At 41.3% G+C, this 22170-nt stretch overlaps 1 protein-coding gene across 6 annotated transcripts in view; it reads right to left on the bottom strand.

Moving 5' to 3' along the window:
- The window catches only part of LRP1B (LDL receptor related protein 1B), a 2172167-nt gene that overhangs the window by 483586 nt on the left and 1666411 nt on the right, over positions 1–22170 (bottom strand). For all 6 annotated transcript variants that reach the window (XM_073634235.1, XM_073634238.1, XM_073634240.1 and 3 more), the window contains exon 42: positions 850–1039. In XM_073634235.1, coding sequence (XP_073490336.1) covers positions 850–1039 — 190 coding nt within the window. The remainder of the gene's footprint in view (positions 1–849; positions 1040–22170) is intronic.

Genomic DNA, 22170 nt, shown 5'->3' with positions numbered 1-22170 from the left:
CCATATATACAATGGTGTCCATTCACACCTGAGTGATTTGGGCCAAATAGGCACATTTTTGTCTCCTATAGACATCAATGGGAGCATCTGAAAATGAGCATAATGCGTTTTTGCATGCAATTTCTTGCCTATTCTCCTTCTAGGAAACTAGAGTTTTATTGGCTAAAACAAAATTGCTCAAGCCTTAAAATGGATGAAAACACTTGAAAGTGTGTAAGAACATCAAAAAAGTTCCAAAATCATCTCAAAATACCCCTCTTTTTGCGAGTGGGGTTCTAATTTCAGGCCTTCATATCCTCCTTACAAGGAGGACCCACTTTCCAAGCTAGATGTTTAATTGATTTTACATTTAACAAATGGAGAAAGCAAAAGTTGTTTAAAACAACTGTCAGTTCTACAACAGATAGCCATTGAAGTCCTCAGGAGATAAATGAAGCAATGGGTGACTTATTCTTTCAGATTCACATCTATACAATAAATAACACTTATAGGTAGCTCAACCATTAAGTAAAGTACTGTTTCTTTAGCCGTTTGGTGTCTGGAAATTATTGGGAAAATGCAGAAATTATAGTAACAAATACGATTCTTTCTTTAAGTACAAGAAAGACATTATCTGGCAATAAAGTGAAGAAAATGCGAGGAAAAAAAATAAATTATAGGTGTCACAAGAAATCTGGCAGATGTTAATTGGCCAATTGCTAGAAATATGTTATCCTGTAAAAAAGGTTAAACACAAAATATCTCATAAACCGTTCATGCATCTGAAACATCTGTTCACAATAAAATTTAAAAAAAAAAAATTAAAGTTTGAAGACATAAATTAGAGAAATTTTGAATGAATTTGCATACTTCTGGCATTCATCTAGGGCGAGGACGTGGGGGTGGTCATCTTCGGACATGCTGATAACAGCCTCCCTGTTGAAGGCCCCTCTCCGACTCTGATCTACCGTGTGGCGGGTGATGGATGAGGTTGTGGAGCTTGTCCAGTAAAGAGTATCCCAGGCTCTGTGATATGCCAGACCTTCCACAGAGCCCACATCTGTTAAAAACACCATTAAAAAAAAATCATATTACTTCACGCTGTCAGACAACCTGGAAAAAAATATCTACTGCCTCTTCAATGGTGCAGAAGTTAATATAATAACTAAATTAAAAATATGTTAGAATTTTTTTTTTTTTTGATTTAGATCAAATAAGCATTGTAGAGGAACCAAACCACTGTCTTAAATGGTGAAAATATAATCCAAGTTTATTGAATGTATATATATATATATATATATATGTGTAGCAGTGTTAGAGTGTTTGCATTTCAATTATATATTTATGCCACTTTGATCATTTATGCAAAGAAGCTGATTAACAAATTAAATACCCCACAATAATACCAGGCAAATTCACTTATGTAACCCTTTCTAGACCAGGGGTCTTCAAACTTTCTTAACAAAGGGTCAGGTCACTGTCCTTCAAAACCTAAAGGGAAGACGGTGGCCTGTGGGAGAAAAAACTGCCCCAGGGTTGGCAAGTAGTCAGAGTTAAAAAAAAAAGTTCCAGTGTCTGTGGTTGATTGGAGGAGAATGAATGTCCTATAAATGGTGTCAATGCCAGGAACAATGCCCCATTGTTGGTATTTGTGGGAGGAATAGTGCACCGTCATTGGTATAAACAGGGGGCATAGTGCCCCATCATTGATGTCAATAGGAAGAAAAGTACCCCATCATTGGTGTCAATAGGAGTAGCAGTGCCCCATCATTGGGGTCAGTGGGAGGAGTAAAGTTATAACAGTAGTGTTATTAGAAGGAATATTTCCCCAGGGGCTGGCTAAAGGCATACAAGTAACACCAATTGGCCACTGCTCTAGATATTCAAAACTCTTCAGGAGGCAGTCCCATTATTTATGCAGAACAAGCTGACTTGAAGCAAATCTCCAAGGATTTGTATTCTTGTTCCTACATAGCAAAGTGCACCAAACATCCACACATTCTTGTTCTCTACAGGAAAGGGGATATTGACTAGGCCAACAGCTTAGTTACTGATGAACACCAAGAAATTTTTCTTAGGTAGAATATGTAGAGTAAAGAGCCTTTACTTAGCACCATGAAATCATCTCTAATATAATAGCTTATAATTATAATAACACATTAAGTCTAATTAATTATGCTCTATGTACATTGTAATATGAGCATTTGAACAATTTCCATTAAGTGCCAATTGTAACCGTTCATAATGGAATAAAACAGATTTAAAGCCCATTAATACAAGATGAAACATTTATCAAAAGAAAGGTTTCTGCATTTCCTTTAGCAGATAAAACACCTGACATTTATTAATCTAATGACACAAGAGGGCAGGACTTAACACAAATTTGTTATCTTAGCACTTATTCTAACGCCGATCCACAAAGTTGGTGACCTTCATTCTAACAGTTCATAACTGTATGAAGAAGAAAGTCTGCAACCTTAGCTGTGCCTGTGAGGTACATATTCATTATTCCTGACACTTCCTAAACCTTTTCTGCAAAATGACTTTGACAGATCCTCGTCGACTGAGACTTTCATGCCAAGTCAGCAAGAAGCCACTTGTGCCACCATCGGGAAGAAACAGATGTTACTTTATCTTGTAGAAGTTGTGTATTCTTTGACAGCATAACGAATGGAAATGTTCATGTGTATATATACTTGAAATATTGATTAAAGGAAACAGTGTTATTATATACATTTTATGTATCTGCACGCACTAAACCATTACATGCTGTATATGTACTGATTAACATATAGCAAGAACACGACAGATGTGCGTATGCATATTTAAAGGAGCTTTATGCATTCAGGATCACCTTATGGGGCTTTATGCATTCAAATTAATTTATTGGCTTTTGCGTTCCGTGATGCAGTATTTGATAAGCAAATTGATTTCTCTTTTTGGCTATCACTTGCATCTTAAAGTAGAACTACTCCGTAATTTTGATAAATCACGGTATATCATAAGCAGATTCTAATTTTTTTTTTGGAATAAAATACTTTTCATCTTTTTTTTTTTATCTCAGTTTTGTTATTCACCTTCAACCTCTTGCAGCCACTTCTTGTTTAAATAGATGCACTCCAATGATGTCTGCATAGCATTTCTCTGGGAAGGTTTCCTGATGATGACAACAGTGGACAGTTGTACTCTCCATCAGTGACCAAGTGTCCTTAGTGTCCTAGACTCACAGAAAGTGGGATGTTGTTATTCAACATTCCAAAAGAAGCAGTGCTGGAACATGAAGGAATATTTCAAGGGCAGCACTAAAGTATGGAGAGGATAAGTATAGCTTTGCAAACTTTTTTCACACTAGGGGGGGCTACACAAAAAAGTGGAATTTGACTTTTTTTTCTTCTGGGGGCCTTATATACTATTAATGTACAAGCAGTATAGATGTGAGCACAAGTATTTTATATTTCTATTGCATTACAGGTTAGTGGCCAGACCTGCACTTTGTAGATCTCCTCCAACTTGTGTTTATATGCCCCATATTGGCACCATATCCACCGAAGCATTTGCATTTTGCAGAGCAGAGAAGGGACTGGCCATAAAGGGATTACTTTGACTCAGTTGGTCAGCTTAAACGTATTTTGAAATATGTGTGAACTAAAAATCTCTGGATTTTTTCATTGCAGAGTTTGCTAGAAAGGGTATATAGCAATCTGCAGAGGGTTTATCCAGAATGTCTAGTGTTAACATGTGGTCACACTCCTTTAGCACCTTGTGGATTATATACATGTGCAAGCCATTGAGATTTGAGCACAGACATATTTTATTTATTTAGCATTTTAGGTCAGTGGCCAGACCTGAACCTTGTAGATCTCTGCCAACTTGTGTCCATTTGCCCTATATTGGCACCATATCCACTGGAGCATTTGCATTTTGCAGAGCAGAGTAGGGACTGGTCATAGAGGGATTACTTTGACACAGTTGGCAAGCTTAAGCATGTATTGCAATATGTGTGGACTCAAAATCCCTTTTTTTTATTGCAGAGATTGGTAGAAAGGGTATATAACACTATTAAGGAACAAATGAGCAGTTTATACCAGCAGCAATACAGAAGTGTTATTTTTCCTTTTTTTGCAAATGATTTGATTTGATTTCAGATACTACTTATTTGCCACATCTTGAGGTTAGCAAGAGGAGGTGCAGAGAAGCTGCACCTTTACAAAAAGACCTGCGAACACCTGCGCATCTGTATAAAAGTCATGTAGCTGTAAAACGCCATCTTCTACATTCAAAAGCTCCCAGATCGATACTTTGCATAAAGAAGATCCCGATGTTCTTCCTGTACATCACTTTGAATATTTATATATTCCTTCACCTTTTAGAAGAGTCATGGATTCAAAGAAGAACTTCACTGAAGTACAGCAGAGTTTTCTTCTGACACACATACAAAGTAAATGGATTATTGCTCAATTAAGGTCAGTGATTGGTCACCATGCAAATTATTCCTTTATGTCCTTCATGTCACGGTAGCCAGTTGTGGATACAGATCTGCTAGCTTATATAGAAGAGATGCAGGCCAACATTATAGAACCCTTTATACCACACATTGCACAGCTATATCAGGGGGTCTTCAGGGGTGCCTTGGCAAAATGCCTAAACATTGCTCTAAAATGTATACAAGCCAGCAGGTGAATCAAGCCTGGTGCCTTGACTGAAAAAAGGTTGAAAAACACTCAGTTGGTCAGCTTAAACGTTAGAACTATCTCCAGGGAAGTAGGATCCACATTTTCACAGCTTTTACTCTAAAGAAGCCCTTCAGTGTTGGAAAAAATTGCTATGTTTTGTATAATTGGCACAGAAGCTGGAGGTTGTCAGGTTTAACCCCTTTGTGTAGGTGCCTCCCAGCCTTTTAAGAGGTTTCAGATGCCGGGAGGCGGAGGCAGGGTTTATGATCATGTGAACACCGTGATTGGCTCACAGTGATCACATGATCGGAAAGAAGCAATCGGGAGCTGTCGGTAACTGCAGGGCACGGTCTCAGGACAGCTATGTCAGCTAATTGGTACGCAAATAGGCGGCCACTCGATGCCAAGGCCACTTATTTGCGTACTGTTGGCACCTAGGAGTTAAAGAGGAGCTTGAGCATGTTCAGATGCTCTTCTGAACCCCTGTGGCTGAGCTCGCCATGAAGCTGTCATCTGTAATAGCCCAGTAACCGGTGGTGAAACTTCCCCCACACTGTAACTGCATATATACATGCAGCTGCTGGGCGGGGAATACCCCCAGCGCAAATGATAGGTCCATTTAGGACAACTTAGATAGCAAAAAATAACATTTTGCTCCTATTAAGAACATTTGCAAGGGTTATTATTTCTGCTTATAAATATCCCCCTAAAACTCACTTAAATAAAATGGCGCAAGCAAATCACATGCTAGTAAAGAAGAAAGAAATTACTTACCTTTCCTGCTGCTCACCCACTGAACTCTGCTCCATTGCTGAGATATGATCCCTCCTCATTTCTGAGAATGTGGAACTCCTGGGCCCCCTGCAGCTCACCACTGAACTCTGCTCCATTGCTGAGATATGATCCCTCCTCACTCTGGGAGTGTGGATCTCCTGGGCCCCCTGCAGCTCTCACTAGTTCCTTCTGCTGACCTTCACATCATTACAGGAGGCTGCAGGGATGTGAAGGTCAGCAGGAGGAACCAATGAGAGTTGCGAGGAGCCCATAAAATCGGCAATACTGGAAGTGTTGGTTTACCAGGAGACATTAAGGAGACCATTTCTCAGTAACACAGGCAGTGGGGAAGGTAAGTATGTGCACTCTTCTTTACGGAGTCACTTCAAACGAAAAAACATTTACATATCAAAAAATAAAAAAAACTTTAAAAGAAACCAATTTCCCCTTACTAAGAGGTTTGTTTTTCCTGATGTTCTTTCTTTACAGAAATGTAAAGGTTTCCAGTGGTTTATTGAATTTACCTAATTACATTAGATCTATAAAGTTGACCATCCTTTGAACATTCCGAGATGACTGGCAATTAAACACAAGTACATTAGCGTAATCAGAGAGCAAGCTCCCAGTTCCTGATAAATACCGGGTATCTTCTAAATGAATGCAAAGCTAATTTGCCATTGAATTAATAAACACAAGCTATTCACCTGCTCTGACATCTCACGTTCCATCAGTAACGGACACTAGAGCAGCTGATTAAACATCTACACAACAGCAGACAATATCTTATGATTTACAAAGGGAATGCAAGAGCGATTCCCATCATTACACTGCCAAATACCATCTATCACTTTTACTGAATTTAACGAAGATGGATTACATCCTAAAGGAGAGATGCAAGCTATAAATATATTCATTCTGATCTTCATCTGACTTTCCAATAGAAGAGACAGGCAACAAATCAATAATTGAAGAACACACACTTCTGATCCTTTGTTATAAACAATTTTTTTTGGAAAAAGAAAATCCGTTCAGTATGACAACAAAAGGTCAAAGAGTGAGCAGGAGATGAAACAGGTGTACCCGAGAACTTAGAATAAAGAGGTTTCATTTATAGAGCACACTGTAAACTTTTACTTGTGGTTTAGGAATAGAGAGGGAGAGCACGGAAAGTATTTTCTGTGGAAATCATTGAACATTTAAAGTTGATGTTTAGGTATGGCAATTTTTACAGTTACATTGGTCCAGCTTATCCCAATGTGGGTGTGCATGTTTTATACCTGGCCGATGCCCATGGGGGATGAAAATCACTGTAGTACGCGCTGCTACTATAGTGATTACTGTGATTACTGCTAGCTTCTGGGTCATGTGCCGAGCGTCTTCCCTTAGTAAACACGGGAGGTCACTTGCTGGACACGTGCGCCATTCATGGAACAGTTTGCATTTATTTTACTGCAAAGCATTTTCTGATTGGACAAGGTGCAGACTGTGAAGTTACTGCCCGCCCTTCCTTGTTTACAAACTTTTTATTAGAAAAATTCAAAAGCTGGTACAGAGATAATAGCATCTTGAAACATCAAGAAATCACATTAGAAAAGAAAATGGCAAAGGGTGAAAAATATGGCTGAAACAGCCTGTAAAAGTGTGTATTTATCAAGGCACAACTGCAGATAATAATGCTGATAATGCAATTACTTCCAGAGAGGATGAAAGGGAAGACATCAACATTAAAGGAGTTGTAAAGGCCTGAATCCTTTCCTAAATGTACATAATATAACTGGGTACTGACATTTCTAGGTAAGGTTGATCCGGGGAAAATCCGATTGCCTCTCGGAGGATCAGGAATTATTTTTTTCCCCTGCTGTAGCAAATTGGATCATGCTTTGCTGGGGTTTTTCGCCTTCCTCTGGATCAACTGTGGGTGAAGGATTGTGTATATGTGATTGGGTTTTTTTGTTGTTGTTTTGGTTGAACTAGATGGACTTGTGTCTTTTTTTCAACCTGACTAACTGTTTAAAGGCATTAAGATAAAAAGTCTGTGTGCAGCAGCCCCCCTAACACTTACCTGAGGTCCATCTCTGTCCAGCGATGTCCACAAGTGTTTCAGCCCTTCTCCTTTTTGATTGACTGAGGCACAGCAGCGGTGCCATTGACTCTCGCTGCTGTCAATCAATGTCAGCTAGCCAATCAGAGGAGAGAGGCGGTGGGGCCAGGTCAGGGCTTCGTGTCTGCATAAACAGAGGGAGCTGTGTCTCGGCTCGGGTGCCCCCATAGCAACCTGCTTGCTGTGGGGGCACTGGGCAGGAGGGAGGAGCCAGGATCATAGAGGAGGGACCCTGGAAGAGGAAGATCAGGGGTGCTCTGTGCAAATCCACTGCAACAGAGGAGGTAAGTATAACATGTTTGTTATTTTTAGAGAAAAAAAAGAGACTTTACAGTCACTATAACATACTAAGACATATGCAGTACTAAATATCAAGGCTGAATCATTCAAAGATGAATTGGTCAAACCAAGGTGTCCATTTATGATCATAATAAGGCATAGTGTGATATAGGGTGTGAAAGAGTTTTTATGCTCAACCTATGGAATCCACTCTGAGTTTAACTTGGGAGAGTGGAACTGAGGGGAGTTCTCCAATGAAAAGTGAATAAAAATGGATGGCTACACAGATTGTATGGATTAGTCTCATCTGTAGTGTAGTAGCCTCCAAAATGAGAGAAAATAATAAACAATTAGTTGGGGTAAGAAAACTGAACACCTGTTATCGTAGAGGGAAAGGCAGTCAGCTTTCTCCAAACCAGGACCACATGGGAACAGTCCCAAAACAAATCGAGAAATTTGCCAGAAGACTGACAACCTCTAAAGCATAGGGGATATACTGTAGGAAAGATAGATTGGACTCTAACTGATTCCACTACCACCTAGTGAAGAATTTTACAGTGGTTCCTCTAATATTAAGAGACCTTGTGCATTTCTTCGGGTTAACCATGCATTCATCCCAATACAAGACCCCAGGCTCCAAAGAGCATTCTGTCTCCTATTCTGACATGTACAAAAGCGTATCTGTTGAATCCTGATTATTAAGAAATCTCAGAAATGAGGCCCTTGCCTTTGGGGTTTTGCAAACAGATTTGTTAATACAGAGTTGGGTTTGATACTGCTTCTACCTTAAAACTGGATAAATAGAAGTGCTTTATCTGCAGATTACTGCCCGTCTTTCCATCTCATCCATTTAGAAAACACTTTGCAATAATGGAAAAAAATGTGAAGTGCTGCCTGAATGGTGCCCATCCCAAGCGAGTGACCACCTATTCCTCCAATGTAGAAGCATTGGATCAGGGAGCTTGCAGAGACCACTTTAGTAGCAGTGCCTACTACAGTTATTTCCAGCTGCCCAAGGGATCAGCCAGGAATGGAACATTCCTACTTAGATTGATCCAAGCTGGACCAATGTAACTATGCAAAAATCTCCATACCTGAATTTAAGCTTTAAAGTGGTTGTAAACTACGCTTTTTATCTAGTACCTAAAGGTAAGCCTATAATAAGTCTTACCTGTAGGTGCAAGTGAATATCTCCTAAACATGCACCATTGAGGAGATATTTACATGTGTAGCAGCCAATGATGTCATGGGAGCATGCACACTGTACTCTGAATAGAAAGCATGCCATCTATTGAAAGATCTGTGTTATGGCCGCGACTCCCACGCACATGGGCAGGTTTGATGTCATTGCGGCTCGGCCATTCAAATGGCCAGAGTCCACAAACCCAGAAGGAAGACTGGGTGAAGATGGAATCCATGTCAGCAGTGACTTTAGAGGGACCGTTTTTTAGGCAAGTCTGTCATAATGTGCTAGTATGTGGTGCATACTAGCACATTATGACATGAGTCTGCAGGGGGAACACACAGTGCCTACACAGGAATTGTTTTCTGTTAGCAACTGAGACAGGCTGCTCGGGCTGGAAAGTGGTTATAACCGTCCGTTGGAGGCACCAGAGGTTCTGAAGACAGCCAGGACATGGAACATGCAGCTACGGACTATCACCTTTAAAGGTATGCCTGGACAGCCAAATAGTTGTAGATAGAGTCAGGACATGGACATTGTTTATGTTGGACTGTGCTAAGAAGCTTTGCAACGTTAACCAGATTCCCAGCACCAGAAAACCAGTGCGGGCTTATGCTTTTATTCGTGCATGTGTGCATTGCTCACATGCTTATACTTCTAGGCAAAGAGGAAAAAGATGTACTATTCCAGTTCAACATGCTCATATTCGTGTGCATATTGGAGCCCAGTGGCCTAATTAAACTGTCTGTCTGTCTGAGCAGTTGCTGAATGGTCTTCAGCTTGAACCTGTATTCCTGAGACCCGATCCATTAAACCTGCCTACCTGTGTATGACCCAGCTTTCTCCTGGACTTTGCTTCTGCTATAACCTTGTTCATTTGATCTCTCTGATCTTGGCCTGTTTACTGGACTTATCTTTGCCTGCTGATTATGTACTGTGCTGCTCAGCTGTTACTGACCTTGACTTGCTTCCTGGACTTGCACTGCCTCCTGGCTCCCTTGTTGCCCAGCTGCCACTGGTTGGTGCCTGCATACCGGCTCTGATACAGTCTTCTGGTGCCAAGCTGCTTCAGTATCCTGTCCTGAGAACTGTAACCCCCAGCTCCATCCACCTAAAGAGCAGACTTTGCCAGCCAGCTACTCCAGCACTCGTGCCACTCCGTGCCCTCACACTCTCTGTCTCCACCATCATGAGTGTTGGGCAGGAGGTGCAAGAGAGGTCTCCACAACATTCCATTCATCACCAGGTACATGATAAGCATTGATGAGTGCACTCCACATGAAAGATACACCCATGTGCAGGGCAAGGAGATCCTGGCATAGCCCAAGAACCCCTGTGGGCCTGCAACTTAGTGTAGTTGTCAATTATGCCACCACTGGTACTGCCCACCCCACAAAAGGAAACCATGTGCTATTAAAGTGAAATTAAACCTGGAGTTAGGCCTTAAGTTCACTCAAAGAGCTGACTCTGTTCCAACTGATATTTTGATTTTGCACAGTTGGTGGCAAGCTAAATCACATGTTTGCTGCAATCATCTTCATGGGACTTTGTGGGGGTGAGATATCTCCATTGGCCTGCCCAGAGCTACCCAACTTTTGTTCCCATCACATATACCACAATTGTTCTCAACTAGGCTTCTCCATAACGAAGAACACATACATACATTTCATAATCACAAATATTACAAAATAACACAGCTAAAACCTTTTACTGCAAGCCATGATTTGATCATAATTTACACAGCCTAGTGATATATTATGTAGAGACACAGTCAACTTAAATTACACCTTGCTGTAAATACATGAATTTTACAGTAGGTATAGAGCTTGTACTATAAACGTGACTTGGATATTTGTAAAGTATCTTGCTAGACATCTATACTTATCTGAAGCGCAGTGAATTTATAGCTGGGAAAACAGAGACATAACCAATTTTGGAAGCTGTAAATATGTGACTTACATTGACATCAGCAGTCATGGAATTATTTACTGTCAAGAGGAAAAAATACATATGACTATGAAGATCACCATGATCAAGTAAAAAACATAAGGGACACTTGTAGAGGTGCCCTACTTCCTGGCAGATGTATAGGTTGATATTTACTCCATCATTGCTTGCTTGGTGTGTAGTGGGGGATGTATAACAAGGGGCACTTGTCATTTTTGTGGTGATTTGAGATTTTTTTTCACCATTAAAATAAGGACAGAGGGGAAGGGATCCAGATACACATGGCTCCATACAGACTGCAGTCTCCACTCTCCAATATATATAGAACATTGGTCTTCAAGCCACAGTCATTCTGTAATCTACAGTAGATGATTTAAGAGTCACTCTCCGAGGCTCCAGAGACACAGATTTATGGGGAACGCCTCTAGCAACAGAGTTCCTCTCTTGGCACACTGTTTTGGGACCAACTTCCCTTCATACAGACATGGTTAGCTTTAGGCCTAAAACCTGGGCCTGATCTTCAAATTCAGGTAGACTCTCCCTAAGCAGCATGTTCAGGAGGGCAGCAGAACTAACACCACCCCTTCCCACAGCATCTTAAGGGGAGGCCCCTTCACACGGTACTTCCAAATATTTATACACTTTGCCATGCTACTTCCTAGTGGTTGGGCAAAGAAGGACAAAAATACTCATAGCCCAGGCCTATTGTATTTTTCCACTCTATTAACAGAGGCACTCCATGGTAGCAGATAGAAACAGACACTCATATTGGGTTTAGGGGAAACGAAGCAAAGACAGCTTTGTCACCTTAGGACAGAATGGGGTGGATTTACAAAAGGAAAACATTGTGGTTGGTTTACTAAAGGCAAATACACTGTGCGCTTTGCAAAGAGCAGTTGCACTCCACAAGTGTAGTTGCTCCAGAGCTTGGTAAATAAGGTATTATTATTATTATACAGGATTTATACAGTGCCAGTACAGCACTTTACAATGTTATGGAAGACAGTACAGTTACAATACAATTCAATACAGGAGGAATCAGGGGGCTTACAATCTAAGAGGGAGGGTCAAGTGATACAAAATGTAATAACTGTGCGGGATGAGCTAATGAAGAAAACGAAAGTAGAGGTGTTAGGTGGAGGTGGAATAGGCTTCTCTGATGAAAAACTTTTAAAGGGATCGTCTAAAAGTAGATAGAGTTGGAGATAGACAGATTGGGGTAGGGAATTCCATAGGATGGGAGAAACTTGGGAGAAGTCCTGGAGGTGATTATGGGAGGAGGTGTTGGGAGGAACAAAGAGAACAATTTGGTTGGTATTTTGAGACTAGGTTAGTGATTTAACTGGGGACAGAGTTGTGGATGGCTTTGTAAGTTATTGTTAGTATTTTGAATGTAATTTTTTGAAGGTAAAGCTTCACTTTGAAAAGAATACCCAATCACGTGCAAGGAAAATAAAAAAAAAAACAGCATTTTTGCTTACATATGATTGGATGATGGAAGTCAGCAGAGCTCTGGAGCAACTGCACTTGCACAGTCACGTGCACAATCTTTTTGCCTTTAGTAAACCAACCCCAGATTGTGCACTTTGCAAGTGCAGTTGCACTCATTTTCCCCAGAGCTTAGTAAATGTGATGAAGCTTCACTTTGTAAAGTATACGCAATCAGGTCCAAGGAAAAACAGTAAAGGCTTTAAAGTGGATGCAAACCCTGATTCATGAAATTTGACCTAAGCATGTATATCTGTAGTGTTTTCTTATCCCTCTCTAAAGCCATGAGTCCCATGTGTTTCTGCTGTTTCGTTGCTCTGTTATCAGCATGAACTTCTGACAAGTTCTCCATCAACCTTGATAAAACCAGCCTGAAATTTGTGTCAGGGGAGGTTTCTATAAATAGATTAGCAGAGAGCTTGTCTTGTCACAGCACAGCTCTGAAAATTCCTTCCTCCCTTTGCTTATGTGAAGGGGGGTGGCTTTCCTCCAATCAGCTGTCTTGGCTGTATGCCCAGGCTTCACTCCCAGAGCTGGACAGGAAAAGAAAATCTCTAACACAATCTGCACTTTCTAAAGAATATATAAAGCTGAAGACAGCGGATATACAAGTAAAACTTATTTAGGGAGATTTGTTTCACCCATGTGTATCATCTGAGGCCGTTCACTTCACTGAGTTTATGTGAGAGTTTACATCCACTTTAAGCCTGTATTAATTAACAGAAAGTTAGTGGAGTGTATTCCTGGTGATTTTGAAGCATTTTAACCAATTCCTGCCCAGCCTATAGCAAAATGATGGCCTGTGGTGATTGCCTGACTGGACGTCCTACGGTGTCCATCAGGATTAGCCGCAATCACGTGTGACGGTAAACGGTTTTCCTCGGTCCCGATCGGCGGCTCTCCTGTCAGAGAGGGGGTCTACCCTGATAATCAGCGCATTGATTATCAGTGCAGCCCCCATCAGAGGTGCCCACCACATCTGCCAATCTGTCCCCTTCAGCTGCCAGTCAGTGCCCACTAAAGTGCCAATCAGTGCCCATCAGTAACGCCTGTCAGTACCCATGTCAGATACCAATCAGTGCCCATCAGTAATGCCTATCATCATCATCATCATCAGTGCTGCCTATCAGTGCCATCTTTTAGTGCCCATCAGTGCCACCTGCCAGTGCCAATCAGTGCCGCCTGTCAGTGCTCATCAGTGCCGCCTGTTAGTGCCCATCAGTGCCGCATATTAACGCCCATCAGTGCCGCCTATCAGTGCGCATCAGTGCCACCTATCAGTGCTCATCAGTGCCGCCTATCAGTGCTGCATATCAGTGCCACCTATTAGTGCCCATCAGTGCTGCATATCAGTGCCGCCTATCAGTGCCCATCAATTCTACATATTAGTGCCTCCTCATCAGTGCCCATCAGTACCATCTTATCAGTGCCTCCTCATCAGTGCCCATCAGTACCATCTTATCAGTGCCAACTCATCAGTGCCCATCAGTGCCACCTCATCAGCGCCCATCAGTGAAGGAGAAAAAAACATTTTATAATAGAAACAAAGTAAAACTATTTTTTTTTTTCAAAAAATTCAGGCTTTTTTAGTTTGTTTAGCAACAAATAAAAACCCCAGAGGTATTCAAACACCACCAAAAGAAAGCTCTATTTGTGGGAAGAAAATGATACAAATTTAGTTTGATTACAATGTTGCATGACCGCGCAATTGTCATTCAAAGTGTGACAGAGCTGAAAACTGAAAATTGTCCTGGGCAAGAAGGGGGGAAAGTAATTGAAATTGAAGTGGTTAAAGTGTTTTATAAGCTTTTCAGAAATGTTTTTGCACATGTAACAAGCTTCAGGCATTTGTTTCCTGGGCTTGGCAAGAGAAGGAAAGTGGTTCATTGCCTGGTAACACACACACAGTGGACATCCCCTCCTGTGTATCACGGAGCTGGCTGGGTCTGTGTTCGGCACCCATGCTGTAACAAGGTCCCGCCCCCCTAGACCGGCTCGTGTGATAGGCGGAACACTGATTCAATCTACTATTACACGAGCCAGTCTAGGGGGGCAGGGCCTTGTTACAGCGCGGCCGCCGAACACAGACCCAGCCAGCTCCGTGATACACAGGAGGAGGAGGAGTTAGGGAAAGAGCGGAGCGCTGCAGCTGCAACTCAAAGCAGCCCCAGGGCAGGCGGCCTACCGGGAAATTTCCGGGTATCCCGGTAGGCCGCCTGCCCTGGGGCGACCCCAGGCAAGTGAGGCCCCCGGGCAGTTGCAAAAAGACGGCCCTGTTACTGGGGTGTACAATCCCATGGAAACAAACGTTTTGCTTCTAGTTCTACTTTAAAACGCCCTGAAAAAGGGAATTACATAACACAGGGCCCAAGGAACCAAAAAGTTTTGATAAATGTAGAAACCAACATATTTGCATCCCCGAAAACAAATGTCGTTTTGTACCAAAATGAGTCCAAAGCAAATATGGAGTAAAAAAAATCTGATTCTTGTAAAGGACTAGGAATCCACAATGCACGAGTGCAGATGTAATCCCTGTGCATACAAGAATCAATATTCAGGCACTGTAGCCTAGGTGAATCCATCAAGCGTATAAATTCTATGTGGATTATAGCTGGCTCTAATAGCAACATATACATCAAAGTCTACCTTAATTAGTGGAAATCATTGAAGGGTTCCATTGGTCATTCCTGGCACAAATTTCACAGTTTCACTTCCACCTAATAGTAACCGTCCGAGGTAACAAAGTCCTTACACCAGGCATGACTTTGAGCCATGTATGTAGCATCCAATGTCTACAAGTTTGCAGTGCTCTATGGATATTGACCATTGCTGATGGCAATCATGTCATTTCACATCCTAAGGATTTGTTAAAAGAGTCCTTACATATGATGGCAACATAGTTCTAATAAAGCACTGTTATTCTAGCTTAACCACTTCAGCCCCGGAAGATTTGGCTGCTGAATGACCAGCCATTTTTTGCGATTCGCCCCTGCATCGCTTTAACTGAAAATTGCGCGGTCGTACGACACTGTACCCAAACAAAATTGACGTCCTTTTTTTCCCACAAATAGAGCTTTCTTGGTGGTATTTGATCGCCTCTGCTGTTTTTATTTTTTGCACTATAAACAAAAAAAGAGCAACAATTTTGAAAAAAACACAATGGGGGTTATTTAGTAAAGGAAAATTCACTTTGCACTGCAAGGAAAATAATAGCTTGCACATGATTGGATGATAAAATCAGCAGAGCTTCCACTCATTTCAGAGCTACCCCTTAGATTTACAGCAACTAGACTTCCAAGTGCACTTTCAGTGCAAAGTGGATTTGCCTTTCATAAATAACCCCCAATATTTTGTACTTTTTGCTATTATAAATATCCCCATTTTTTTAAAAAAAGAATCAAATTTTTTCTCAGTTGAGGCCAATATGTATTCTTCTACATATTTTTGGTAAAAAAAAATCAATAAGCGTTTATTGATTGGTCTGCGCAAAAGTTATAGCGTCTACAAAATAGGTGATAAATTTAGAGCGTTTTTATTATTATTTTTTTTAATGAATAATGGCGCCGATCTGCGATTTTCATGACTGCAACATTATGGCAGACACATCAGACACTTTTGACACATTTTTGGGACCATTGGCATTTATACAGCGATCAGTGCTTTAAAAATGCTCTGATTACTGTAAAAATGTCACTGGCAGGGAAGAGGTTAACACTAGGGGGCGATCAAGGGGTTAACTGTGTTCCCTATGTGTGTTTCTAACTGTAGGGGAAGGGGACTGACCTAGAAGAAGTGATGGATCGTGGTTCCTAGCTAATAGTAACTCACGATCTGTCACGCCTCACGAAACAGAACAGGGATTTGCGTGTTTACACACACACGTCCCTGTTCTGCTTCTCGTGCCTGCGATCGCTCGTGGCCGGCGGTCATCACGACCATCGGCCATGACCATCGGCACCCCCGCTGTGCAGTGGGCGTGTGCGCACGCCTGCTATCCCGGTCCCGCGAGCCGGCGTATAGCTATGACGGCCTGCGGGATTGTGTCGACCTGTCGCAGTAAAATGACGGTCAAAGGGTTCATTTTTTTTTTTTTAAATAACAAACATATCATACTTACCTCCACTGTGCAGCTCGTTTTGCACAGAGTGGCCCCAATCATCCTCTTCTGGGGTCCCCCTGCGGCTCTCTCGGCTCCTCCCCACATTAGATAACCCCCTAGGAGAAGAGCTCTCCCCGGGGGTTACCTTGCGGGCCCACTCCTGAGTCCATCATTCGGCGTCCATAGCCGCCGAATGTATAACTTGGCCCGCCCCCCCGGTGCCCGCATCATTGGATTTGATTGACAGCAGCGGGATCCAATGGCTGTGCTGCTACCAATCTATCTAATCAGAACACGAGACACCAGCCGGAGCTGGTGTGCTCGTTCCCGTCGCACAAATTTCAGGGCTCAGGGCTCGGGGGCGCTGCTGCATTAAAACGTTTTTTTCACCTTAATATATAGAATGCAATAGAATGCAATATAGAAAAACAGCGAGGGTTTACAACCCCTTTAAGCTCAAGCCATTGTAAATAGAACACATGTGCTATGCATCAAACATGTAATCTCCACATCAAAACAGGAAAATGCAATGTGGGCAGCCCCAGGTCCATTTGTACCAGTCTTACCAGCATCCATAAGGATAATGGAAAGTGTCCATATAGAGTCAGGGTCTCTGTGAATGGTAAGGTATGCATTCCTTGATGTGTTTTGCTGTGATGGGTGTGCTTTTTCAAAAGATACTTTTTTGCACTCAAATAAAACAAAACATGGTATATTTAAACTTAAAGTGTTACTAAACCCAGTGCCCTGCATTCACTATATGTGGTATCCCACAGTACACAGAACATGGAAATGCAATCATTTTAGTAAATCTAAACTGCTAAATACCTTTTCTATTCAGCAGTATATAGTAGTCTTGTAACCTCTATCAGTGTCTAGTTAAAGCTTGTAGGAGGAGTTTTCATTCTCCCCTGATTGTCTTATGAGACTGCAGGACCCCTGACCCTCTGTTTGGACAGTGCTGATTGGCCCTGTGCTAATCACATACACTCTCTCAAGAAAAAAAAAAAGCTTATAAGCAATACACATAAAACTGAGCATGTGCAGCTTGCCCCCAAGGCTCTGTTCTATCACAAAATGGTTTGAGGACTGTGGAAGAAGGGGAGAATCAGCGAAGACAGGATCAAACAGCCTTTTTTACACAATGCCGAGGATTTAGGTTCCACAGTGAGTATAACAAGCATTCTTTACTGGATATACAGACTGATTTTACTGTTGTGGGTTTAGTAACACTTTAAGTTTAGTTAAATCTCCCTTCCTCTCTCCCCATACTCCCCCGATACCCCTGCAGCTGTGATCATCTGGTGCTGTGCGGGTTAATAAAAGCTGCTGGACCTGCCACACACACTTGGCAAAAGTGCCCACTATACCCACATTTTCCACAACAAAGCTGTACTATAACTTCCTGCATAGAAAATTGCTCTATGAATGATGGATGAGTGGATAAATGAAAGGTCCTCCTCCTCCCTTCATGGATCACTTTTCATTGTAAAAATTGGAATGTATGTAAATCTGACAAACTTACTGTCAGATGGAAGCAATCGGGTGGCTGCTGAATCACTTCCACTCATCCCCAATACATACCCAGAACTGGCAAGAATGGTACCACCACTAAGTAGAGAGGAGGAAGACCAGTGAACATCCATTGGTCACTTTTGGCTTCCTATGTATAATGTATTCCTATGGGGGCACCAGACTGTCTAAGGTGGACATTCTCTGTTATAATGTGATTAGCTCTCATCTGATGGTTTTCTGTATAAATTCGGTGTGTTTCTCTAATAAAGACATGTAGCTGGCCAGCTAAGACCTGTCCTAGGTTGCTAATGTGACTTACATGCATATACAGCTAGACCTGCTAATAACCTTAATACAGTTTATATGCTCACATGTGAGAGATAAAACGCAGTTATTTACTGTGACTTTATATATGGATGTCATATAACAGTTGTATATTGTGTTCACAGAAGCAAACCAGAAAGCAAAGAGTTAAGCCTTTGTGACTCTCAGGAGTTTTGGCCAATCACAGCCAATCTCACACTGACCAAGAGTTTAGGCCAATCACAGCCAGCCTTACATCTATTATTTTGTCTAGAAAATTACCCAGCACATTGCTAGATCTCATTAGATCAGAGAGAGTGGACCTGAACAGATTGCAGATCCAGCCAGAGTTCAGTTTTATGGAAGCAAGTGGCCAAAATAGGTATTTAATACAGTTATATATGTTACTATTGTTATATAATGTGATTAGAACTGTATACTGAACTACCCTGTTTCCCCGAAAATAAGACCTAGCGTGATTGTCGGTGATGGCTGCAATATAAGCCCTACCCCCCAAATAAGCCCTACCCTGAAAATAAGACCTACGAGGACTTTAACTAGGGCTTATTTGGGGGGGTAGGGTTTATACTGCAGCCATCACGGACAATCACGCTAGGTCTTATTTTCGGGGAAACAGGGTAGTTATGTGTTCACTTGTAGTTCCACCGAACAAACAAATCAAACCAAACAAACAAATGTTCAAACAAGCGAGCAAACAGCAAAATCAAGCAAGTAAAACTATTTCTTAAGCCTCAGATATACCTCTCAGAGAGATCATAAAGTGTCTAAGGAACTTTAAAGTGAAAGTACAGATACTGAAGAGAGAAATACATCTATCATTTTATGTAAAATGACAAGATTGAACAGTTGAATCGCCATTTTTATTATACTTTATTTAACACTTTGTACATGCACTACCTGCTGCTAAATTGTCAGTGTTATATATGAAGAAAAGCTGAAGTTAATAAAGAAGATATCATAGAGGTTTGGTGTGCTCTTTAAACCTACTGCTTCCATAGAGCGGCGCTAGAGGAATTATAAAGTAAAAGATAGTCTTGTTTGGACTAAAAGGTCAGAGATTACAATTCTTCTAATGCCACAGCGCATAAGGCACTTCATAGTGCTGCGCCTGCCACAAGACATTCTTCTTGTTTACACCAAAAAATGGTGTTGTCTAGTTGTTCAGGGTAGCTACAGCTATAGTCACTTGCCTCGTGTTCCGGAGCTTGGTAAACAGTTTCTTGGTGCAAATACCCAGGTCGGGTGTCAGGCAGTCCGTCACATCGTGTTACATATCTACTCCAGACTGAGAGTAATTATTCTAGGGCCAGTATTCATGATTAACTCTAAACTGATGACCTGTAAGGGGTTTTGAAAGGCTCATTTACTCTTCTTTCGGCTTCAAAACACATTAGAGCACCTACCACTTCAAAATGATATTTTGATGTGTTTTTGATGCTTCTGTGATGCTTTGACAATGCTTCGGTGGTGCTTTTTTGAAGCTTTAATAAAGGTTGGCAGATGCCCTGTGTGTGTGCGCTGAAATATCATACCTGCAATACCTCCAAAACAAAGTGAAGCTAAAGCTGAATTAAAGCCTCTCAAAAGATTTAGGAGCTTTGTCATAGACTTCTGTGGAGGCTTTGAAGATAATTTGAAGCACCACTAATGCGACATGGGGTATAATTTTTAAAGCAAAGCAAATGTAAGGTGTAAGCAGGACTCTAAGCTAATCAATTTATTTAGTGACTGGGGCTTTTATTGACATTCAGAGAGCTTTAAAAAAGCATGTCCGAAGCCATGTTTTGAAGCAAGTGTAAACGAGCCCAAGGAGTCACCGAATTTAGGGTACCAAAGATTGTCACTGTTTAATGGGAGCACACAACTTTATTTTTGACATGTTGGGTGTGACAGGAGTCACTTTGGGAGGGGGGTCCGTGGAACCCAGAATTCCTTGGAGAGGTTGTGAAACCCTTGTTTCAGCTCCCCAGGCCCCTGTTGTGTCTAAGTTACCCTGTGTCTATTAGGGGCAGAGGGTGACCGAGAAAATGATGGACAACTACTTAATGGACACTGAGAATGTGGTTTGGAATACTTCAAATGGAACAGTAATATTTATCCATAATATCTCCCAGGAAACATATAAAGACTTTTCCTGGTTTGCTTGATTCTGAACTATTCATGTTAATTAAAAGAGCTGGTCACATTGGCCTCTGTTCAATGTAGGGGTCGGACAGTCTGCTACTGGGGTCTCCTGCTATTGTCTGAAGGAGTTCTGTGTTTATACTTATGATAATGTGTATTGTACCTTCTGAGCTTGAAGCTGGGAAGTCTGACCTGCAATGAGACCTCTGAGCCATCCAAGTGGCTAATTAACATAATGTGTATAGTATATGTCAGTTGTTGTAATTATGTTTCTTGTTACAGTTTGTATTGTCAGGGTAATATGAACAGAAGGGGATGTCCTCCTGTGGAATATAAAAGTATGTGTCTGAGTTTCAAATAAAGTGTGTTCCAGTTTTGTAACTGAGCTAGTCCCACCGGGTTCTTGGTTGCAATATGCAGTTGTAATATCTGATATCTATGTTCAGACTGGAGGAAGCGGTATACCTGACGGAAGCACTCAAGCAGAGTCTGGGAAGCGGTTCCGTGACATTGGGTATCTATTTACCCGGTGCAACCTCATTTTTTATATTTTACCAAAAATTGAGTAATATATTGTGCCCTAAAATTAACTTTGTGTTTTTATTTTATTGTATTTTATTTTGTGCTTGATAAACTGTTGTGCTAATGTTGTGTGACTAAAAATAGGAACTACCACCATTTTATTTCACAAGGTGTCTGCTTTCAGAAAATATATGTTTTGGGAGTTTTAGGCAATCTTCAGGCCCAAAATGTTTTATAAATCTGTGCAAAAAAATAAAAAAAAACCTCACAAAAATGGCTCTGGCAGCAAAAGCGTTAACGTTCAAGATCTTCAAAAACTGTACGTGGCCTGCAGGATTGTGTGGACATGGAACTGTTGCATGAACCCTACTACAGTTGTGTAGTAAAATAGTTGTCTGCTTTACTTCATTACATTTAAAAAAAAAAAAAAATCTTTCTTGACGTCAGTCTGCACTAATAAACATCCTCTTTCAGGGAAGACGGAATGTCGGGTCTACTTTCAGGCCAATAACTTAAAGACTAAATCACTGACTACCTCACTACTGGCTGAGAAGTAATGTCATACAACAAAGAATTAATTAAAGCTCTGATGGCCCAATTAGTGTTAAGTACAAATTGTAAAGGCATCTTCTTTCATGTCATATCGCTTTTAAGACGGGCAACTGCCGAGCTCCGGTTATCAATTACAATAACATTAGGGGAGCAGAGCTGACACAGCAATCTCCTGTCGCCTTATTGGGCTGTTCCATCGAGTGAAAAAGTGCTTCAAACAGGTTTAATTGGAGAGCGGTATGAGTCAGATGAGAAGAAAAAGAGCAAAAAGCATCTGCATAATGACAGAAACATAAGCACAAAATACTTTATTCTTCTTCGGTTGAAGAACCTTCATTTAGACTCCGGAATTGATAAAGCCGTGTAGTTGTTAACTGTGATAAATGGCAAAGCAGTTTCAAGATATAAGGTTGGGTAGGACTGGTATGGAAAAGCAGCAGTGGAGAACAAGTACCTGTTATCAAAAGTGTATCTAAACCATCTACTTCCTTTTTTTCACCTGATATTTTTTGCCAGTGACATATTTCCTGTCCTAGGGTGACAGTGCTCACTCACTGTACCAAATATACCAGAAATTGTCATGCATAGGCCATGGAAACAAAGCTAAGCA

Source organism: Aquarana catesbeiana, linkage group LG06 (genome assembly GCF_042186555.1).
Source record: "Aquarana catesbeiana isolate 2022-GZ linkage group LG06, ASM4218655v1, whole genome shotgun sequence".
NCBI lineage: Eukaryota > Metazoa > Chordata > Amphibia > Anura > Ranidae > Aquarana > Aquarana catesbeiana.
The sequence above is the reverse complement of the archived record's forward strand: the minus strand, read 5'-3'. Positions and strand labels throughout refer to the sequence as shown.